At 36.4% G+C, this 15,812-nt stretch overlaps 1 protein-coding gene across 1 annotated transcript in view; it reads right to left on the minus strand.

Moving 5' to 3' along the window:
• Window positions 1-5,245: 5,245 nt before the first annotated feature.
• LOC130085980 (uncharacterized) overlaps window positions 5,246-15,812 on the minus strand; it is a 150,153-nt gene continuing 139,586 nt past the window's right edge. Inside the window, exon 6 of the mRNA XM_056252057.1 lies at window positions 5,246-5,381. Coding sequence (XP_056108032.1) covers window positions 5,246-5,381 — 136 coding nt within the window. The remainder of the gene's footprint in view (window positions 5,382-15,812) is intronic.

Consider the following 15,812-nt stretch of genomic DNA (forward strand, 5'->3'; position numbering starts at 1 on the left):
TGTTGTTTGTCTTGACAGATATAACGTTAAAGCTCTTGTGAAAAAGATAGCAACTTAGCATTTTTTCTATTTCTACAAGGCTTAAGCCTTGAGAGAGGGCAGAAAGATCACCAGTAGTTGATGGATTTTGAGCATTGTTTGAGTATTGCATATTGAGTATGGTTTTGCTGCCTATATTAATACCTTTCAGCTTTTTAAAGGCCTTTCACTTATTTGCTGACTTGTCAATATTGCAAAAACGGTGGCGTTGAAGTCTTGATTCTGACTGATTCACATTCAAAAATGGTGATTAATTTTTGTAACTGCAGTTTATATCACATTCACAATATCACTTTGTCATGTTCTTTTCTAATTGCTACAAAAGTTAAAATGAACTTCAAAGAGCCATGCAGTGGCCTATAGAAAAGAAACCAGACACTGGTCAAGCAAATCTGATCAAATTGACAAATTGGACAAAAGCTGAACTGTCTAGCCAAAAATTGAATGTACATATTTAATATGTACATATTTAATAACCTTCATCAGTGCATATGTGGATTGAATATAAGAACAGTCGGGGAGACTGGAGTTGGTTTGGAACAGGGTTAATTTCATGTTCATAATTGGATGCTGTCACAAAAATATGATTTTTTTTTGCCCTCTTCATCCACACTTACTGATTCTATCATGACATTAGTAGATTAAAACCTGTCAAGCCCAAGACAACTTTTCAAATTTGCAATTTCAAAACCAATATGAGCCCCCTCGGGTAAAAATCTTAGATAATGTGTGATATTTAAAATATGACTGTTTGTTGGAGATAGGAACCAGTGATAAGTGTGTCTGACATCATTTATAAATGATGTCTAATATATAAGACTATTCACATTAGCACAATATTCACTGTTTTTAAATATTATTTTTGGTCTTTAATGTGGAGAGAAATTCAACTGGAGAAGCAACAAATATCTGAAGTCTCCTTATTGGCTATTTAATGGAAAAAGTGCTAAAACATTATAAATATTCATTAGCATTGTATTTAAAAAAATACATTTTATTTATAGAATGTTTTTACTGTAATTTAATAAACATTTAATCTTTTTCCATTTGCTTTCCTTTTAAAATAAACCATTTTAACACTGCAACTGTGACATCCATCCTTGTTTTAGGGGTCCTTCAACTAGACAGTTGCACGTGACTTGCTATAGAGTAACATATTTTGCTTTTGTTATATTTCAATATGTCTGTTTTAAAGTAATAGTTCACTTAAAAAATGAAATAGTTGTGAAAATTATTAAATAATAAAACTATTCACTCCTCAAGAAGTTCCTAACCTGTGATGTGTATGAAACCTCTGTATGATTTTCAGTTTTTTTTTTCTGTGGGGGAAAAAAGGAAAAGTATTGCTGAACTTTTCCATACAAGGGCTGTCATGTTTCAGAAATGACAAAAAAGCTCCTTAAAAGTCTCCTGAAGTCAGATGCAATTAGTATTATTTATTTACTATTTTGTTTTTTATTAATATTTTTTATTTATTTATCATTTTTCATTTGAGTTTTAGTAATATTGTTGTTTTTTGTTTCTTTTATCATTTGTTTTAGGTTTATTTTGTAAATATTTATCTTTAATCCTTTTTTATTTCAGTTTTAGTAATTTTGATACTCAGCTTCAACTTATATTATATTTTAGTTTTTTACCAAGCAATATTTCTAATTGTCACTTACATTTGTTTTAAGTTAAAGTTTTGGTTTACAATAAGGTTTCATTAGGCTACTACTTTAGTTAACATAAACTGCACTTCTACAGCATTTATTAATCTTTGTTCATATTCATTTTAACATTTACTAATACATTATTAAAATCAAATGTTGTATTTGTTAACATTAATGCACTGTGAACTAACATGAACAAACAAGGAACAGCTGTTAACAAAGATGAACAAATACAGTAACAAATGTTAACAAATGAAAACGTATTGTAAGTGTTACCAAAGTTTTTAATCTCATACTTGCATTTTATTATGTCAGTTTTATATCAATCAACATAATTGTTTTGAGATATTTAATTTTATTCAACAATAGCAGATAATAGCTTTGTGTGAGAAACAGAATAATTTTAAATTATTCCTTTTTAATACTCTGCCACAGTACTCGTATCTCATTGATGTATATTTAAACACAACACATCGAGATGTGTCACAGCAGGCTTGACGGCAGCGATGCCAAACATCATTCAGTGTTTCCCCTAGGATTTTTTTTCAGGGGGGGGGGGGGGGGGACTGCTAGTGTTGCGGAGCGGCCGTGTTACGGATACGTGGTGTAAATTTTTTAGCAATCAAAAAGCATGTCTAATTAATTGAAATAGTGTATTATGAATCATTAAACGTATACATTTTTTTTTTAAATATGGAAAAAAAATTCACACTAATTCTGTGTTGTGTTTTTTCTGGTAATAAAATGAAGACATAAAACACAAATTTTATCATTTATCATCAATTTTAATCATATGAAATTAAATAAACTTTTTGTCAAATAACGTGCTGCACAATGAGCTTTACTGTTAAAATTAAAATATGGATTATTCCTTAAATTTCAGTTTTGATGATAATTTGGATTAGTGTTAGTGTATTATTACATTGGGACATATCTAAATTCTACTGTACAACGGTAATATATTTCTGTCAAGTTAAACCGAACTTTTATTTTGACGGGTTGCCGTGAAGAACTTTTGAGTTTGTGTGTTTATGTCATAATGATAGTTTTTCTCAAATGAAGTGACTTTCGGAGTGGATCGAGAGCCTGGAGAGGAAGTTTATGCATTTGTGTCTTCATATAGGCAAAAAAAACAGCGCAAGCGTCACACGTGCTTCAGTGTGTGTGTGTGTGTGTGTGTGGTAAATGAAACTGCGCGTCGGCGGCGGCACCATTCATTCACAGAGAACAAGCAGGATTCGTATTTAAATTGTCTTTGTGGTTTAATATCCACACACACTTGTCTACATCGCGAGGGGGGGGGGGGGGGGGGGGCAAACGATTCTGTTCAGTATCTGGATATTTTGCGCACACACTTATATCGATACAGTAGCGCAAAGTATTCCAATATTTAATTATAAAATGATCTGTTTTACTTTTGTGTTTTCTCCATTGGTTTTCTCAGAGTTTACTTCTGATAATTTACATTTGTGTATTCTATCCACAAGGTGGCGCTTGTTACGGTGCTTTGTTGTCGTCAATTGCAACCGGTTGTAGCTACACGACGCTCCGTCGTCTTTCAAATCGAAAGTGTGGGTAAATTTGGGTTTTAGGATTATTCTCAGGTTTATGTCACTCTATTATGTCTCCTTTATAGGTGTGTAACGGTTCACAAAATTCACGGTTCGGTTCGATACGATACACTTGTGTCACGGTTCGGTTCGGTACGATTCGGTACGTTTCCGATACAGCAAAAAGAAAGAAATGCCAGAGAAATTTCCTTGATTTAATTTTTTTAATTATATTTTTATTAAAACTAACGTCATAAAGTACGGTATGATATTTTTTTACTTTGAGCAATGATAGATGGAGCTATACTTGACTTTTCTTAGGAGCTTATAAAACAGCACAGCTCCTTGGTCAAAATGAAATGTAATATTGTAGTAGTTATAAACAAAGGTTTATTTTAGTTCAGATTAACATTTGAGGGCAGCAATTGTATTCATAATGTCAAAATAAAACCGACGTGATGTTACTTGAAGTTGAAAGCATTATAGCCTACTATTCCTGCCAAACTCCCATGGTTATAGTTAGTAGTGTTACTACAGTAAACCCATGGTGAATGTTGCTGATCTGTGGACACTGGATAGTTCATTCATGGCACAATGTTTCTTCCTGGTTTCCACGTCAGCGCTGTTTGATCCATTAATAACAGGGAAATGTGAATGCTTCTCACTAGATCTCGCAGCGATGTTATTACTTCAGTGGCGAATTCAAATGCTTTCTTTACTGGATTTCGCTGTGTAGTAACAGTGCTGATGATTAAGATCGGCTCGCGCTGCATTGGTCCAAACTGATAAACGGTCCGTTAACCACACAATAACGAGTGGTTTCGTTCCGCTTACATTACATTTGCCATTTGATGTTGGGCAATGTTGTGGTCACGCCAGCGTCTCTTACATTATGAGCGCGCTTGCCACGCGTGACGCGCCTACATTTGAAATAACGAAATTTTGGTTGGCAGGAAAAATGGTCCAACGAACCGTTCGGTTCAAAAATGCGTACCGAAAACCGAACCGAAAGCCTCATAACGAACGGTTCAATACGAATATGTGTATCGTTACACCCCTACTCCTTTATGTTACTCTATTGTATTTAAATAATTATAAGTTATGTGCTGGGAGCTCACCATTTATGTGAGAAGTCTTCTACTCTGAGAATAATTACGTCCTGTCCTGTGTCCTGAAGTTTTGCACTTCAGTTAATGTGTAGAAGATAATGTTTACAGAATTAAATGTGACATTTGACGTGAGTTGGGCTGTCTTATTTTGCTCATTTTTTGTAATGCCTTTGAATAATATTATGGAGGACATGAATCGCAATATATCGCAGAATCGAATCGCCATACTTGCTGTATCGCAGTATGTTAAGAATCGCAATAATATTGAATCGTGGCCCAAATATCGCAATACTATCGAATCGTCACATTTTTGCCGATTCCCACCCCAGTCACCATTCACTTTCATTGTATGGAAAAGTGCGCTGTTCGCACTCTAGCAAACATTTCCTTTTATGTTCCACAGAAGAAAGAAGAAAATCACACTTGCTTGGAAAACTGTGAGGGTGAATAAACGATGACATGAACCATTTCTTTACACGTTCATTTGGACTTTGTTGGGTTGTCATAATGTTTGTTCCACTAGAGAAGAATGAAAATTGTGCCAGCCAATTCCAGTCTCCCCTACAGATATTGCCTTAAAAATACAGCACTGCTTTCCCCCATGTTTGCCGTCTGTTTAGAGTAGTCAATCACGACTAATGTCAGAACACTTCAAAACAGCACCAACATAACTATAAGTCCCATCACCATCATTTCACTCAGACCAGAATGATGATTGTCTGGTAGTTGGTGTCTTCTCTTTTAAACCTCATTGTTTTGTATGATAGTTCTGCTCTGCTGCTTTGTGGAAGTCATGACGAGTTTGTGTGTGCGTTTCATTGTATTTGTGTGCCCGAGGGGGGAAGGGCTGGCCTCTGCATCTTTCTCTTGCTCCGTACAGCCTCATATGGGTGATTCATACTGGTTCCTGGCTGGTAACAGGAGTGACATCCAGCTCTTTAGTACCCTCATCCGTCACCATCAGTTCATCAATCCAAAGGCCGGCGACTCTGACCGGTGGCTGCTCGTCCTCAGTCCCTCGTCGCCCCTTTCTGCGATAAATGGGAAATTTATGCTGCCTTAGATGCACACAAACATGGAGGCAGAGGCCAGTCAGTCTCAAGACTGTGTCCGGGATGAGGTCCCTCGAGATTTGAGTGTGAAGATGCTGCCTGTTTTTTGCTCTCTCGTTTTCATTGTCCCTATTTCCTCCCACTTCAATTTGTTATCTTTTGGTTTAGTTTTAGAAGTATCACTGTTGCCAAATTGGAAACTTGAGTAATTTTGTACACCACTGCTTAGAAGTTTAGGGTCAGTAAGGTGTTTTTTTCTTAAAGAAAGTAATCATCGCGATATTAAAATGTGACGAGATTTCTCGTTGAGGTGAAAAGCTATTAGTGGTGCAACGGATCATCATTGATCCGTGATCCATTCGGATCAATATCTTCGGTTCGGCACACACGTGATCTGCAGATCGATTTATGAAAAAAAAAGTTGTGCGCATGTTCAGTCCACACACAGCGTGGTCATGGCGAACGGAGGAGCTTGAACGCCCTGCGTCATTTAAATCCCCTGTATGGGCGCATTTTGGCTTCCCTGTCAAATGATGAAGGAAAGAGGTTAGTGGATAAAACCGTGACGTGTGTAGTAGGGTGGCCATACGTCCGGCTAAAGTCCGGATTTTAGCCCCTGTCTTGAGCCCCCGCAGCCTCAAGCCGGACACTCATTTTGTCCTCCTTTTTGGAGTTGCGCTGAATTGGCATAAAAAAATTAATCTATAAAAATCCTGCATATTGATAGCAGCTCCCTGATGCCTGCAAATTAGTTCAAATCTCCCGGAATCTAGAGCGCGCATGCAAGACAGAACATACTGTGCTTCAAACCGTGTAGCGCGCGCACGGCAGAGAGGGAGAGAGCGAGAGACCTTGCGTGTGTGCGCATGTAAAATAGAGAGCATCCTGATTGGCCTGTTTCGGTAAGTCAACCAGTCAAATTTATTTTTGCTGATCCGAGAAACGATCCGAACCGTGAGTTTTTTGATCCGTTGCACCCCTAAAAGCTATCTCGCGATATCGCCATGAAGCTTGAGGGTGAAATTAGCATAGAATGTGCCACCGCTACATTTACATCCACTGTCGTTTTGCTTTTTTTTTTAAATAAATAAAAACAATTGATTTCATTTGGATAATGATTGTTTCTAGAGATGCACGATATTGGATTTTGGCCGATATTCGATATGCCGATATTTTCAAACTAATTTTGCCCGATACCGATATATTTGTATTTTTTTTAAGTGCAAAAAAAGCTTATTAAAGTTCTCAGTCAAGAGCAGTGAGTGATTTCCTCTGTGTTTTGTTGTTTTATTAACATTAAAGGGATAGTTCTCCCAAAAATTTTAATTAAAGAATGTGGCTAACCAAACAGTTGCTGTACTTCAGTGACTTCCATAGTATATTTAAGCACAAGAAAGAAATGAATACAGGTTTGGAACAACATTAGAGTGAGTAAATAATGACAGAATGTTTATTTCTGGGTGCAGTATCTCTTTAAGGACAAGCGGCAGCATATTATTACTGTCTCTTTAAGAACTGCACGCGACGCGTCTAATATACACGCATTTGACAAGCAGATTTTCTCTGTTTGCTTTCACTTTAGACATAACCAACTTTGTTTATGTAAACCTTGTGTGTATTTGACAGTATCAGCGCAATAAGACTCGAAAGATTAGTCCAGTATGCAGGCGCTGTGACAGGCTTTTAGTTCCTGTGAGCGTCGCGTGTACGCGCTCAGAAAAGCGCATGTTAGAACAGCGCATCAGCACGTGAATGACATGTTTAACTAGCAAGACTTTGACGCACATGCAAATAATGAACTTTTCTGGATTGCGGTGTCCTGGGAGTGTAACTCTACCTCTGCGTTTACATGTGATGTGATGTGATGTGAATGTACGTCGCGTTGTACAGTATGTTGAGATGAAGGCGCCAGAATTGAACTGATAGAATGCACGATACTATGATTTTTCTTCAAAAGCAGATCGTGGAGACATTTTAATCGTCCATGATCAAAAACCGCGTGAGACGCACACCCCTAGTTGGAAGTTTAAGTTGCTGGCGCTCATGCTTCGTTCACGGTCGTCACGTGCGCATAGGAAACACGCCAGCCTATCGGCAGAAATATTCATATCGGCCGATGCCGATGATGGTCATTTTAAGCTTTTATCGGCCGATACCGATGTTGTGCCGATATCATCGTGCATCCCTAATTGTTTCAGTTGTAAACTATTGTAACCGTCTGCTCATCCAGCACTAGCTGCAGAGTCGCACACAGTGCAGCAGGAATCACAGTTCACTGATCACGTGACGAGTTAAGTGAGAAGACCATGGCGGAGGATTCGTTGCGCAACATAGCCTAAGCTTGCGCAACATAGCCTAAGCTAAATGTCTTAACTTGTAGAACGTGCAATCGCGAATTCAAAGTAAAACGCGCTCTCCCTGATGGGCGCAAATTAGGCTACATACATAGCCCAAAAAATCAAACCTATCTTAGGCTGGGCTGTGTAGTTGTAACCACCTCTGGTTCTGGTCTCTGTTTGCACTTTGAATATTGAGAGAGTACTTTGATTATGGCTGCACTTATTGTTTGCTCTTAAGACTAATAAAAAATGGTTATTAACTGTTATTTATTTTTGTTATACTGTTTTTATTTCTATGTTCAATTTGTGGAAAGGAGTTCAGTTAGGATGTAACATATTCTGGAAGCTCATAAATCATGTGCAGTAAGTTCTGAAGAGACTCATGTGAAATCATACAGGAGAGAAGCCAGTCAGTTGAGTTTGTGGCAAAACCTTTTACAGTACTTTTATATTGTTGCCTTTCAATGCATATGATAATTCATACTCAAAGTAGAACTGACATGATATTCATTACAAGATGATTAGTTAAAACATTTCAAAATGCACCTGCAGACTATTTTTCCAGCCATGAATTTTGTCATTGAGGATTTCTTAAAAATACTGTGCAAAAATCTAGTCTCGTTCTTGTGAACCCAATCTCATGACTCATGCTTTATATAATGCTTTATATTTATCAAAAGTGACAGTAAAGACATTTATAATGTTACAAAATATTTCCATTTCAAATAAATACTGTTCTTTTGAACATTCTATTCATCTTCGAATATTGAAATAAAAGACAATTCACAAACATATTGATAATAATAAGAAATGTTTTTTGAGCAGCAAATCAGCATATTAGAATGATTTCTGAAGGATCATGTGACACTGAAGACTGAAGTAATGATGTTTAAAGTAAAAACCTTAAGAAAACAAATCAAACTGATCTGAAACTTGAATGCTATATGCAGTTGTTTTTAGAAACCCCCCATTTTACTTCCATATTGTGATGCATTTCTGAAGGAAACAGGATATTTATCAAGAAAATAATGGTAACTTTTTTTTATCCATCAGAATTTGCTGCACGATATTGGAAAAAACTGACATTGCAATATTTAGTTTTTCTGTGATATTGTGAAACCAATTTCACCAGATTACTTGAATAGCTCTATTTGGTAAGAATGAATCATTCTAGAACGATTGGGGTGGTTTTGTAGGGGAGTGAATCCGCATAGAAAATAATAAACAAATTACAAGCATAGATAATTACAATAGAAGAAAGTTACAAAAGAAATAAACAGTGCTTTGTTTTTTCAGGTAAGTTTAACAGTATTCAGGTACAGAAATTGAATAATCAAATGTAAAATAACACTGCATAGTCTTAACTGTATAAATTACATAATTAATCTTTGTTAAAGCTACAAACGTAATTTTCTCTTTGTATTTTGTTGTTTGATTTAGATTAATGACTCAGACAGCAGCAGGTTTATTAGGCTACTGTCACTTTAAGAGCGAATGCACGGATCCAATCTGATATGCATCCGTTTTCTTTCTCAATCATTCGCGTAAGCCATATGTGACTGTGCTTATGAGGATACTCACTGAGACGGGCATTTTATCATCATTGTAAGTGTATGTGCCAGTTCAAGCACAAATGGACGCGAAAGAGAACAGAATTTGATGTCCGCGTGCCGTTTCTGCTGCTCTGTGTGTGCGCGCAGAAAACTTGAATGTATAAAAACGGACAGAACCTAAAACACGTGCAATGATACAATTTTGCTCTATGATGGTTAAACTTTGCAATTAATCTGAGAATCACATGCTTTTCGAACAATTTTTATATCAGTGCATCCCTATTTTCTTATTTTTAGCCAGTTCAAGTTGTCAAGTTGAGATCTATAAATCTTTCCCATATGCCTCAGAGGAAAAGCAGTGTTTGCTTCATATGAGAGGATTCAATAATCTCACGAGAATGCCTGTCATTACTGATGTAGTCTCAATATGCCATACAAATACTAGGGCTGTGAATCGGCAAGAATCTGGTGATGCTATACGTACCACGATACAGGGGTTATGATTCTATACATTGTGATACTGTAAGAAAGGCGATATATTGCTTTTTCTTTAGGAAGAGAATCTAATTTTAGAAAAACTGTCATAAAGAACTCACGACCATATGCATATGGGATCTGCATTTGCATTTAAATCACTTATCACTATTTTGTGCAATCCAAGTAAAGGGAAAATAATGCTTGCAGGATTCTTTAGTATACCTAAACATGAGAGTGCTTTATATTTATAGGCGCTTCAAACAAAAGCATTAGCGTTACTGCACCTTGCACTGTCGTGCTTTGACAGATGGGTGTGCTATTTTAAGAGGTCCTATTGTGATTTTATTATGATATCAATTAATCGATTATTCATTAGCCTTAATACTGCAGTATGTGTCCACTGCAGTGGCATATAGACAACAGCATGACAGGGTGTGCAAATGCTGCTCAAAACGCATGTTCTTCACCAAATGAATGAAAAGGGTTTTTAGTCTAAATAAAGGGCTAGTAGGATTGTAAACTGAGGCAATGTGATTATTAAATAATTATTTAATTAAATGATCAATCAAATATAACGACAACGTGTCACCAATGCCGCCTCAGATGCGCACTCTTCAGAATGTGTGACTCCTGTTGTGTACGTGCCTGGCAAAAAAACCTGGCAACTAAACTAATTTATTCACAACAATTTATTACCATAGTGTTCTCTTTATAATGCTTTTCAAGACTCATCTGGATTAAAGCAGCCATCATTCAGTGTAAGAGTAAAAAAAAATGACAAAACATTATTTATAATAAGTTTATTTGATTCACAGCTGCTATAGTGTTTTGACCTCGACAACCCAACTGCATTTAACCGCAAACTTGCGACTAGTTAACTTTCTAAAGAAGGTGCAATCGCTTGTTTACTTAGAGTCGGGTCGGGACTCCAACATCAACACACTGACAACATTGTATTCAGAATATAAAATATTTTTATAGCACTTTTTAATGTGTGATTGTGTAAAGGTGTTCACGAGATACCAACCTTTCGTGAACTTGTGAATTTCGCCAGCCGTCTTCTCTGCACCAAATAGGCCAAGCTTCCACGCTTCCAGGGATGATCTCGTTTTCATGGAGACAGATGCGGTGTGCATGGATGGGAGGGGCTGTGTTTGACGTGAGTGACAGATAGACGGAGGGAGAGCAGGGAAAGGAAATGCAGCTGAACGAATACGCTGCGTGAAAAATTAATTAATAACGAAACACAATATGTGGCGGCCGGTGTTGATTCTGTGGCGCACCGCCACGACTTAGTCTGTAACACTGAATCAAAACTAGCTTTAGCTGGACAATAACTATATTCTAGAGTTGCTGTAAAGCCAAAACAATCTGTTACTGTAATTTTCTTATTATCACTGTAAAGCTGCTTTTAAACAATCTTGTTAAAAGCGCTTTATAAATGAAGGTGACTTGACTTAAATTAACACGTTATTACATTAAAGATGATTGTGAATACATGTAGGGTCAGTGCAAATGCATGTATAAACTAAGCTATCAGACTAATTGGGTATCTGTATGCTAAGATAGTACATAAGCTAACTAATACAGACATTAAAGAGTTTGTTCACCCAAAAATAAAATTTCTGTCATTAATTTCTCACCCTCATGTCGTTCCAAACCCGTAGGACGTTCGTTCATCTTCGGAACACAAATGAAGATATTTTTTCTTTCCACATAGGCTGCAACGTTATTACCACTTTCAAGGTCCAGAAAGATAGTATAGACATCTGTCTGGGCCATAAAAGTGGTGATTACATTGCAGTCTATGGGGGGGTCAGAAAGCTCAGATTTCATCATTTGTGTTCTGAAGATGAACGAAGGTCTTGCGGGTTTGGGCTTGTGACCATCCCTTTAATGGTCATTATAACACAGTTCAAACAGTATTTATAACAACATGATTTTGTAGGAATTGTAATCAGACGGTAACTTTACCGTAACTTCTCTTTAGAGAGTACCTATTAAACGTAATTTGAGCCAATGGGATAGCTTTGAGTCCTAACAGAGACCCAATTTCGAGGGAGAACCTGATTTGTCACCCCACCTGCATAATTCTACCGTCTTGTGAGCTGGGTTTGCTCATGCTAATGCTAAAGATGCACCCTTGCGCTACTCCGCGTCACAGTTTACGTTCTGAGGTAACACTGCCATCTAGCAGTCAGGTTTAAACCGAAGACAAAACCACTGGCACGAATCTCGGATGTCAACAAAGAAATAAATATCGATACAGTGTTTTTGAGAATCGATATTTACGTGCATCGATTTTTTTTCTTACACCCCTTACGAATACTGTAATTCATGATTTCAGATATATTTCCGTCAGCCAGTTTCTGAAACCACTGATGCAACTAATTATGCATTTGGTAAGACAAGAGCTAATAAGATAAATCAGCTGCAGTTACTGAGGTAAATACCTGAAGGACACCAAATCCTTGAGACAAATTAGTTCTTCACAAACATTTCCATCATCTTGTGACATTCTTGTGACCTGAGCTAAGTGACTGGAATAATAATGCAAATATTGTTTCTATAAAACCTGTTCTGTGTTAGAGAATCCAACACACAGCTCTGTTTTATTGGTTTCCTCCAGGTCAGTTTTAAGAAGTTCTGGTTTTCTCAAAACAATATGCACATTATTATAAATTGCATAGCCACAATGTTACATTTTTGCAATGCAAAAGTTGTCACAATGCAGGATATGGTAATGAGTTCCCACTACAGGTTCAGCCTCAAAAAAGGTTATTGGAAATATAATACACATTTATTTTAATGTGTAAATTGTGGATGGTGCTGCTGACTACTGCATAAATCCACATACAATTGTCACCTACAATGTATCAAGGACTTTAAAAACAAGTCTGAATTTGAACATTGAGCCAATCTCACCGGCTAAAGCGCATTGCAGGTATTCATTTCAGAAAAAGAAATTTTAAAGATCATGAAAACAATAGGCTAGTTTTTGTTTCGCCATTTTGTTTGTTGTCCCTCAAAATGCCAACAGGCTACTTAAAATTCACATAGATCCTTCATTTGTTTCTATTGCTTTCAACTGATTAACTCAAGTGAATACAAATTAAAGAGGTAAAATGAGGATACAAATCACGGGACCTAAAGTTTCAATCATTAGCTTCTGAATTTGTAATTCATAAGCTCCTATAAATGGATGGATTCTGCCACAGTTTTGCCACTAATTGTTCATGAGGGGATCTATCCATGGAGACCACCGTGTAGCAGTGCACTAGGCTGAATGTATAAATTAGTAGCTGCATCATGTTTACTCAACTGAAAGGCTAGTGGGGGCAGAGCCAGAGTGTGTATCCGCCAATGTTCCCTCATGAGGAAAAATTATGCTTTTAATACAAGTGACAGCGAGAGGAGAGTGTATTTGTGGGTACTGGTGGTTACCTTAGCGACAACACTGACTGCAAACACGCGTATAGACTATTGCTCAACTGTGGTCTAAAAGGTTGATTTTGGAAGAGCTATCAATTTAGTGTTCATTTAGTGCAATTCATTTACCATTTAAAAAGCAGGCTAAATTAACACATTTAGCCATGACCTATACACTATTACAGACAAAGCACACATACCGAGATCAGGCATCACATAATGAGTAGAGCTGTTCACACAAGATCGGTTTTAACAGTTGGACTGTTTTATAAAGACACACGTCTTAATGCTGCTGCGCCCATTATCAAGATGCTTGAAAAAAATGCGAAACGTCAATCTAGCTTAGAATACAGCGTTTTCCACAGGACTTTTGTTAAACTGTGGTGGGTGGTCCTCTGTCCTAGCCTGGTTAAAACCAGACCATTCTCAGTTGTAACTGAGTTATGGTCTGGCAAAGCGTCATAGACTAATCATTTCCAGAGGGGCGTCACCAACGGACGTCGCGGATAGACCTAAAGGGTAATTCCAGCGTTATGGATGTGACATTTGAACTCATAATGACAGGTGAAATGTCTCAGAAAAAAAAAACTTCTTACAATATTTAAATTGGAAATGCATATTCTCAGAGCACCCAATCTGGGGAATTGACAGGCAAAATATGTTTTTCTAAAATATATTTAAGCACCCCCAAAAAAGGAAAATATGCATGCGTTATGGATGTGACGGGAAATGACAGAGTTTTTGGTATACTGTTCGATTTCCTTTAAAGTCTGTGAACTTTTAAATCCAATGTATAAATATTGCTATCCACATGATGAAGGGGTCTTAGCTGAACATAAAAATATCAATGTTTAAAATATATATATTTTTATGAAGTGTATTATGAGGAAAAACCAGCGTTATGGATGTGACAAAACCCCTGTTATGGATGTGACGCGTCTGAAATACATAGAATCTGTTTGGAAAATCAACAATCAAACCATCATGGCACTTTTGTTGACGCATAATGGCTCTGTTTTCACATTAAGAAGACTGTCTGAAATGATTCTGAAGACCCCCCCCCCCCCCCCCCCCCAATTATGAATTAGTTATTTTTTTTAGCTTGGATCTTACTGTACATCTTAATTCAATATGTAAAATAATTGACAATAAGAGAAGATGAGGGTGAAGGTATTTATTTGATTTATGTATTTCATTCGTTCATGCTTAACACTTTCATCTTAATAATTAATAAAAAAATAAGCAGCCTAGTATTAGGTCCATTGGCATTTATAATTTTTATAAAATTATTTAACATATGTGTGTGTGTATATGTATGTATATGTATGTGTGAATATGTATGTTAAACCCCCCCCCCCCCCCTTGACTACTTTTTTCCACACAGTGCTATCAGGAATCGATAAGAGAATCGTTAAAGAATCGGATCGATAAGCAGAATCGTCAGTGGCATTGATATTGATAAAATCTTATGTTTCTTATGATAACTGAGATAATGCTGCTATATTTATTTATTTTTTTACCTTGAATGTCATTGCTCGAATTTATTTTTTATATTTTTCATATTTCATATTTTGTTCAAATGGTTAATATAGCCTATATGCTGTTCATATGTTCATTTATTAGTGTGTTATATGATTAGAATGTTGTCCCAGTTTTAAAATAAAGCACAGCAATGATATTTGAGTGTTTCTCCCTTTTCAGGAAAAGTATCGAAAAAGTATCGAAATCGCAATTCTTGACTTGGTATTGGTATCGAAACAATAATTTTGGTATCGTGACAACACTAGTGGAAACATAAAAAACATACTCCGTCATTTTGTTCAAATCATTAAACCTGCAAAGTGTTTACTTATATTTGTGTACACTCGCAATAAAACACAACATTGTGCACACTGTAAACTCTTGTCAAACTGTAACCTACAACTGTCACCCAACCAAAATCACACACACACACACACACACACACACACACACACACACACACACACACACACACACACACACACACACACACACACTGTTTTAAAAGCAAAACATATTTATCCAACTCCATTTCAAAACAGTCTGTGTGTTCCTTTTGGACATTCATCATATTGCATTGGTTTTCATTTCTTGTCCTCGGAGCACTAATCTTACACACTCTACATTGATTAAAAAAAGAAAATCGAATGTGTTTTTAATGGTAGTATTATTTTATACAGAAATCAATTATTTATAATTCAGAAGAGAATAATGTTACATTGTCAATTAATAATGTTAATTAAAATTAAGGAAAAACAAATATTTTGATCTGAGATATAGCAAAATAATTTTAAATTAATTCAGGTACAATTACCAAACATATCGCAAGGTCTTTTTGTCTTTTTATTAATTTAATTAATAAACTAATTATATAAACTATTGTTAGTGCACTACAAATAAACTGGTTCTATGCCTTTATTAATAAAACTTATTTAAAAAATACAATGCCTTCTGCATTTTTGTTTTGCTTTTCCCTCCATTGTACCGAAATCGTACCGAACCGTGATGTCTGAACCGAGGTATGAACCGAACCGTGACTTCTGTGTTCCGTTCCACCCCTACTACTAATATAATATTATTAATTCATATGA

Source organism: Rhinichthys klamathensis, unplaced genomic scaffold (assembly GCF_029890125.1).
Source record: "Rhinichthys klamathensis goyatoka isolate OS25496 unplaced genomic scaffold, OSU_Roscu_1.1 h1tg000092l_1, whole genome shotgun sequence".
NCBI classification, from domain to species: Eukaryota; Metazoa; Chordata; class Actinopteri; order Cypriniformes; family Leuciscidae; genus Rhinichthys; species Rhinichthys klamathensis.